The sequence below is a fragment of the Brassica oleracea genome, chromosome C1 (genome assembly GCF_000695525.1).
Source record: "Brassica oleracea var. oleracea cultivar TO1000 chromosome C1, BOL, whole genome shotgun sequence".
NCBI lineage: Eukaryota > Viridiplantae > Streptophyta > Magnoliopsida > Brassicales > Brassicaceae > Brassica > Brassica oleracea.
In genome coordinates, this window is record NC_027748.1 from 3,839,412 (window position 1) to 3,847,535 (window position 8,124).

Below are 8,124 nucleotides of genomic sequence, written 5' to 3' on the forward strand. Positions count from 1 at the left end.
AGAACATATTTTTAAAATTTAACTAATAATGAAGAGGCTGAGTAATGAAGGGTAGCACGGGTTTGTATCTAACCTCGTAGTTTACGCAGCTGAAGAAGCGCTTCCCAGGCTGAGTGTCGAACTCATCCTTGACTCGAAGCTCGTCAATCATTCTCCCACCACAAGCACATCTTATGGGCATTCCATATTCCGAATCGGCCACGTTTCCCAGGTGGTTTAAGTACTCTAGTTGCCTCTTACTATCTCTTATCTCTTCTAAGAGATCCATCTGAAACACAAAACTTGAAAAGATTAGCACAAAATATGCAAATAACACGATCAAACGAACCGTCTATCCAACCCAGTTTACGATTTCAAACCACTTATCGAAACCCCCAAATTTTTTTTTAACCCTAACTCGATAACCCCTATTTGATTTTCAATCCGCAAAAATCGAACCATTAATCGATAAATAGAATCACTATACGAGGTTAAACAACCGTAGATCCAAACCCATCTCCATTACGAACCCTAACTCGAGATCAGAAAATTTATTGAGAATTCCCAATAGCGATTCCGACTACAAAACTCTTATATCTAAACGGTGAATCGAGTCGATACTCACCTCTGCTCCTGGAGGAGACAATCCGGCGTCGAATCGATCGAGAAAATGAGAGAAAAGTGGAGAGAGATCGGCGTCGCACGGGAAATCGCCTGAGGAGGAAACCCTAGCTTTTCACGCGAAAATGAGAGAAATGATTCTCTCTCCGCTTTCCTCTGCGTGACGTCGACTCCCCTTCCCCAGTGAAAATGCGACACCTGTCGTGAACCCGTATCGGACGGGGTCAAGCGTAAGAGGCGGGTCGCGAGATTAAACCCAATATATGATTTATTTTTATTATCCGGCCCTATGATACTGAGCCCATGAACCTGTTATAAACCCTTGATGGGGTTGCTCTAAGGATACAATCCATACAATACAATACTTTACTTTCACAAATGCTCATAAAAACATATATAAGAGCTATATACTGGATCATCAAGTTGAGCTATAAGAACTTATACTGAATCATCAAATTGAGCTATAGTGTGGGCTTTAATATAATCCTTGCACAAGTGGTTTAAGGATACAATCGATCTCAAGAAGCAGACCAAACCATAATAAACCGACGGAAGTTCCCCTTAGGTGTTAGTTCCTAAACACAAACCAAATCAAATAAATCCCAAACTTAAATTCTCACTGAAACAAAGATCTCTAATACAAAGTGCCTGCTCCCCCAAATTAGAGCCAAATGAGTATTTCAATACACACTTCTCATACTTATGTCCATCATAGTCATCCAAAATCGCAAATTAAAAATGTTGACACATTGGTTCCTAGTTTCAATCTCTTACTCATGGAGACATCTTGATCGTTCTTGCCTCACCCCTTGAGCCTTCTTCAGTCCTCTGTTCCTTTAATTTGCAGTTTCGTATTTGTAAAACTCCAACATCTCTTCTTCCACGGGATGAGTCTTCCCCACTATCACAAGACAATGCAACGGCGCTCCAAAATCAACACTCTCCAGCTGCTTCATCGTCCCCGAAACTATCTTCTGGTCCTCAGCGCCAAGCCTCGCAAAACCCACACACTCAGTCTCCTCGCCATACACAGACTCTCCACGCTTCTCCTCAACTTCAAGCAGCTGCTCGATGGCCGTGTTAACAGTCATATACCTCGGCGGCTCGTACTGTTTCTTCCCTCCTCTGCATAGAGACTCGAAAGTAGGCTCCTTCACTCGGATATCAAGCAGACAGAGCGTGTGCAGTCCGAGAGCACGGTTCTTCTTGATCTTCTCGTAAAAGCTGTCAGGTCTCCACGTCTCGGTGAAGAAAGGGATCGAGACCGTCTCTCCGTAAAGGTAAAGCTGCAGACCACAGATCCCAACAGCGTTCATGACCGATGCGTTGTGCACAACCTCTACTTTTACACCGAGTTTCTTAGCTCTAACAACAAGATCACTGTGAGTTGTAGCTCTACAAAAAAAAAACACAAAAAAACATTACAAACAGTTTCTAACTAACTAATATTTGCCAGTGTTATAAAAATTAATCTAGGCGGCACCTAGGCAAATCGGGTATGAAGGAAACATTTTTTTCAAACCAGTCTAGAGAACGGTTAACATTAATATTCTATAATATGCCTAACCACGGCCTAGCGATTTTTTGAACATTGATAATTTGCTATAAGATGAATGTGAAGACAACACTGTTAAATCTTTGAGTGATATAATTAGATCATTCAACGTACCCAAAGGGATCACCAACAACGAGGAAAGCGATATCGTTATCAATGGCTTCTTCAATCATCTCCCCTGCCTTTTCCTCCACCATCTCTCTATCAGCAAGTGTGATTGGTTTCCCATAAAACTTTTCCTGTCCGAGAAAAAAAAAGATATAAGCTTTCAATGCGAACTAGTGAATCTACTGAGCTGCCAGGTGGCTTACGAGATTGGAAAGGCCATCGGAAGAGAGACCGAAGGACAAGAGAGAAGTGTAAGCTTCCATGTAGATTTTCTGAGATTTCTTGACGGCTTCGAGTCCTCTCAGGGTTATGTCCCTTTCGTCTCCTAAGCCTAAACCTATGATGTACAACATCTTCACCTACTACTCTTCTCTTGTGCCTTGAACCTTAACACATGATTCAAGCACTCAATTAGATAACTGAGAAAGATTTGAGCTTTATAAGATTTAAAGCTTCTGTCTTTAATAAGTAGTTGGTGAGTAATAACTAAGGAAAAGACAATCTATCAGAAACAGAACAAGAAGAAGTGAGTGTATCGGATTTTTACCTGATGATGCGCGTAGAGAACCGGAGAAAGAGGAGGCTAAGAGAAACACGAAGAAGGTCAAAACCCTTTAGGTTTATCTAAGCCTTTTGTGTTCGGTACCCTGTCTGAATTCGGTCCGGTTGATTTAAAATTTCGGTACTATGTTTGTTTATAAATCTCATCCGGATTCTATTAAATTTTGAGTTATTTTAATTCGTCTTTTTTTTCTTTCTAATTCGATTCAGATTGGATTATAATCATTGTTTCTAATTGCTTGAAAATCTTTTAAGAAACACTCAAAAGACTAAATTATTCAAAAATCTAATTAAAACTACTTAAACTAACTAGAAATTATAATTTTCAAAATACTCTAAACTATCTAAATCACCTTAACATATACTTCCTTCCTCTCATAGTAATAGATGAAGTTTTGTTTCTTTGCACACATATTAAGAAATTATATTTTCTAAACAAAAAATCATTAAAATATAATTTAAAACTAATTTATTTAATTATATATAAAAATAATAAAAACACAGTTGACTACGAAGTTTTTAATAAAGTTAAAGTTACCTAGATATGTGAAAACATCATATATTGTGAAACAAAAACAATTACCTATATTGAAACTGAGGAAATATCAAAAAGTTCACATATTTAATTAATTTTAGATATATTTTAATTTTAATTTGGATTTTGGTTCCGTTTCTATCTGAATTCTGAAGGTTCTTTTTTTTGTCAACTTTTTATTTTATTAAATAATAAAACTTACAAAAGATACATATCTAATCTATTAAAATAGAAGTACAAATATAAACTAACCCTTAAACTTGCATAATATTTACAAACCAATGCCACTGAAAATTAGATAAACTTACATTTAAGTAATCATTGTTTTTCCAATTTTATTAAATCATTTCCTAAATCCAACTTAGTAAAAAATTTGTGATCAACACATATTTCCTAAAATTATTTAGCTAAATTTTAGAAAAATTCAAATTTTAAAAACGTTTTTAATAGTATAATATAATATTTCCTAAGTATCATATAAATTCCACATATTTAGTTTGTAAGGCTTAAAATATATGTATTTTATTTTTTTTAAATATTTGTTTAACCATTACTATTAATTATTTTAAACAATAAAATCTATATATGCTACAGTTTAACTATTTTTGATTTACTTGTAGAATAATATGGATTTTTTATAATTTATCTAAATGTTGCATAAAATATATATATTTCAAATATTTCTAAAATACATTTTTATTCATTTCAGTCACTATTAATTATTTTCAACAATACATTTATCTATATAAAGTTTTAAATATCATAAAATTACTTGTAGAATAATATTTAATGTTTATAATAGAATATTTGTTTTTCTGATGTATCTAAATCTCACTATATGACCCATATATAATCAAAATATTTAAAATATTATAGAGTTGGGAAACGATTTCGTGTTAAAAGAAACATTATTCAAACATATCAATGGTTAAATGTTTGTCGAAAGTTTAATATGACGCATGAATCAATATTTCTTTCCAACATGTAAACTATTTCATTATTATGTTTATAAAAATTTTAAAATATGATAAATATTAAAATTTTAACTAATAAACATTTAAATAATATTTTATACAAAACTAAAAATAAATACCCGCACGGGCGTGCGGGTCAAGCTCTAGTGTTTATTACAACCAAGATACAATATAAGATGCATTAGTGATCCTTGCTTGAGATGCTAATCTATCTGCTCTATCATTCGGTGTTCTTCTTATGTGCTTGAAGATTTATTTCCTTTCTCCAGCGAGCTTTTGAATGTTTTCTAGATAGGTTTGGATTGCGACATTTTTTAACGGAGATTTGTTCTCTTCATCATATGATGCATTTTCAAGCTGCTTATAGAGAGTAGAGAGGTTCAAAACTTCGAATAGGGTAAAAACGCTCACTCCTAGGTCTATTTTTTTTTTTTGTAGGCAACCTATTTTTCTCTTCTTCTTTTTACCATTTTGTTTCTGAATTTTTTTAAAAAAATTATTATTCATTATTAATTACAGGAAATACCCTAATATAGCATTAAAAAAGTTTATGTCACGAATATAAATTCTAATGACCAAAATGTTTCATTAAATAGGTAAATATACACTCATACTAACTAATCCAAATCTTAGAGTTAATGGATGGGATTGAGATTTAAAATTTTAGAAAATAAAAATTAAATATTAAAAATTTGAAAATAAAAATTTTAAAAATAGTTTCAAAAAATATTTTCGAATTACAAAAAGAAAATTTGAAAAAAAAAATCGAAAAAAAATTAAAAAAATATTTTATAAAAAAAATTCGAATTTGAAAGCATATAATCTAAAACTATAAAAAAAATTAGTATCCTTTTATTTTTTTTATATATCTAGAGTATTATGGTTCTTTTATCTATTAAATGAAACATTTTAGTCATTTTCTTCTTTGCGGTCTATTTAGGAGAACTACCCTTAATTATATTTATCATTATTATTCAAAAGAGATTAATCAGCCTTAAGCATTCGCAATAAGGGCAACAACAACAACAACAAAAGGTTACTGTGATAATGCTACACTCTTTGTCTATACCAAAATAAAAGTAGGCTTTGATTCAATGAATTACAAGTTACTACAACAACATATACTCCTTAGGCAGTGCAAGAGAGCTGAGCAAGATAGTTTCTCTGCCGGACAAGCTCGTGCATGTCTTGCACTATCTTGAACACAGCTTCTGGTCTAGCTAGCTTCAATGCATTCTGTGACATTATCTCCAACTGTTTCGACCCTGGTCCAAACCAATCCGCTACAATCTTCGATATCTCTTTTGGTGATTTCGAGAATTTCCCACATCCGTTCTCCACCACATAAGGCACATTCCCAGCCTCCTGCGCTCAAGTGAAACCACAAATATTGAAAAAAACCTGAACCGAATATAATATGGAGAGGCTTTAAAGTTGAGAGCTTACTTGACCAGCGATGTACCCGTTTAAGATTATTGGTAGCCCTCTTATCATAGCTTCAGCTATGGTTCCTGGACCTGCCTGCACAAGGAACAATCATTCTAATGTCACCATTGTGCGCAAGAGAGACTAGGAATGTCAATTAAAAGAAAATAGTTACCAATTTATTTTATGTGGTTTTGAGATTGGTTTACCTTTGTTATGATACAGTTACAGGCACCCATACATTCCTCCATTTTTGTTACAAACCCTTTAACCTGTGACAAATATTAAAATGATTTAGCCTGAGATTTGCTAATTTGGTTTGAAGGGTTAGAAGTAAAGAGTACCTGGACTGGTATTTTCCAATCTATGGAACTTAATCTGGTTTGGAGTTTCTTGTTCCGTCCACATATTATAAGAACCTGGCCAACTGCTTCACCAAGATTCTCGTCATACAGAGCATCTCCAAGAGCTCTTGCTGTTGCCTCTATGGGACCCATTCCTTCTCCTCCGCCCATTAACAAAACAGCTGGAAGATTCTCATCCATCCCTAGCTCTCTTCTCAATTCAACCTGTGATTTGTTCAATATATACTATTGAGAACTTGGATAGGTTTTGAAACGACAAGGACAGTCAAGAAAAGGCACCTTTGGGCGAACTGGTTTGACAAAGGAAGGTCGAACAGGAAGGCCGTAAACTTTGATTTGTGATGTCTGAAGTCCAGCTTTCTGCGCCCGTTTCGCCACTTCTGTTGATGGGCAGTAACATCTTGTCACAAGCTTGTGAAACCTAAACATCAAAGCAAAGCATTGTTGCAGCTTTACTTTTACAAAAGAGATTATAGAATCTCGTAAAATAAACTAACCACGTGGGATGGCAAGTGCTCAAGTCTGTAATAACCGTGGTGAAGACTATTTTATCAAGTAACCCCTTTGATCTTAGGACACGAAGTGGGACATGTTGCATCAATGGATGAACACTGATTATAATATCAGGTTGATACTTCATCAATCCTTGGGCAATTTCCCTGTAAAAATTGAAACATCCATTATTTATTAGACTCTTCTGATAGTCAAAGTACGAATTAACAAAGACAGGAAAGAGAGAAAAGCCTCACCTGGCAATAAAAGTCGAAGTTGCTGCGAAGTTAGATTGGTGAATAACGCGTGGAGCTGTACCATAGTAAGTCATTTTCCATAGAGCTCCATGTTTCACCAGAAAATTATAACTCCTGGGAAGCTGGTTGAATGGCCAGGGCGTGTGATCTGTCCACAAGTCCGTAATAAACACCTGCACCAAACACACTTAACGTACTGAGAATAAAATAAACAACAACACACACACTACTCCAAGATACAAACTTTAATCTACTGGCAGAGCAAACAAGTGAATGTAATAAAGTTATAAACTTTATGTTTCCAATTCAAGAAAAAAGCTCTAAGCCGAGACGAACCTGGTACTCATCTCCGTACTCCTGATTGAAAGCAGCTCTAATGGCTTCAGCAGAGGCTCTGTGACCACCACCAGTATCACTCATCAAAATCAAAACTTTCTTGGGCCGATCAGCTTCTACTCCATTCAATTGCAAGCCCTCCTCACCCAAAACTCCACCACTATCATTCCCCCTAGCTCCGCTCTCGTGGCTCGATACCCCGATGGAGGCGAAGCTGTCAGGAACCACTTTCTCGCAGTGAAACCTAATAAAGCTATTGAATTCGTCGATGAATCTACTCAGGCTAGAGCCGGCACTGCTCTTAGCGTTCAAGCTCATGGAAGCTAGGGCTGTTCGAGTCCTCCTCCGTGCGGGTAGAGTCGTCAGAGAGCCATTGAAGAACAAGGCATTGGATGTGGAGAGAGTATACCCATCTGGATTCGAGCGCGGAGATCGGTTTCTGGAGGCTAAACAGGTGAGACGTGTGAAGAAACCAAAGGAGGAGGAGGCTGCTGATTCCTGGGTAGCCGTTGAAGGGCTTTGCATACTTGATCGATGGGAGAGTGTGCCTGCGATTGGTGGAGAGGGAGAGTGATTCGATTAGTGGATTAATTTAGCGCCATGAATGATCAAGTGTAGTGCATCGCTCGAGAGAGAGAGATTGTAGCCATAGAAGATATGGTTTTTTTGGAAGATGAAGATTTGTTGTTTTATATTCCCTCTGTCCCTTACGTATTCTAAAAAAAAATTGTTTTAAAAATATCTATTTTTTACATTTTCAAGACATGTTTTACTGACTAATTGCAAATTTCAAAAAACTTAATTGCACTTACAGAATTGTTATTGATTTAAAATTATGAAATAAAGGTAAACACAAAAAAAATATGCAAATTTAATGTGTTTTATTAAAATGTGTGAAAAAACTAAAATATATAAC

General features: G+C 35.4%; 2 protein-coding genes across 2 annotated transcripts; both read right to left on the bottom strand.

The window, feature by feature from the left end:
* Positions 1-1,176: 1,176 nt before the first annotated feature.
* On the bottom strand, positions 1,177-2,926 carry LOC106324828 (probable diphthine methyl ester synthase). The gene is made up of 4 exons (XM_013762819.1): positions 2,811-2,926; positions 2,467-2,649; positions 2,270-2,394; positions 1,177-1,995 (listed from the first exon to the last, which is right to left on the bottom strand). The coding sequence occupies exons 2-4, from the start codon at positions 2,614-2,616 to the stop codon at positions 1,437-1,439; spliced, it is 834 nt and encodes a 277-aa protein (XP_013618273.1). The 5' UTR covers positions 2,617-2,649; positions 2,811-2,926; the 3' UTR covers positions 1,177-1,436.
* A 2,358-nt stretch (positions 2,927-5,284) lies between these two features.
* Positions 5,285-7,898, bottom strand: LOC106316193 (monogalactosyldiacylglycerol synthase 1, chloroplastic). The gene is made up of 8 exons (XM_013754066.1): positions 7,209-7,898; positions 6,873-7,045; positions 6,621-6,782; positions 6,403-6,544; positions 6,103-6,327; positions 5,968-6,030; positions 5,780-5,854; positions 5,285-5,698 (listed from the first exon to the last, which is right to left on the bottom strand). Exons 1-8 carry the CDS (start codon positions 7,731-7,733, stop codon positions 5,462-5,464), a joined length of 1,602 nt encoding a protein of 533 aa, XP_013609520.1. The 5' UTR covers positions 7,734-7,898; the 3' UTR covers positions 5,285-5,461.
* Positions 7,899-8,124: the final 226 nt, after the last annotated feature.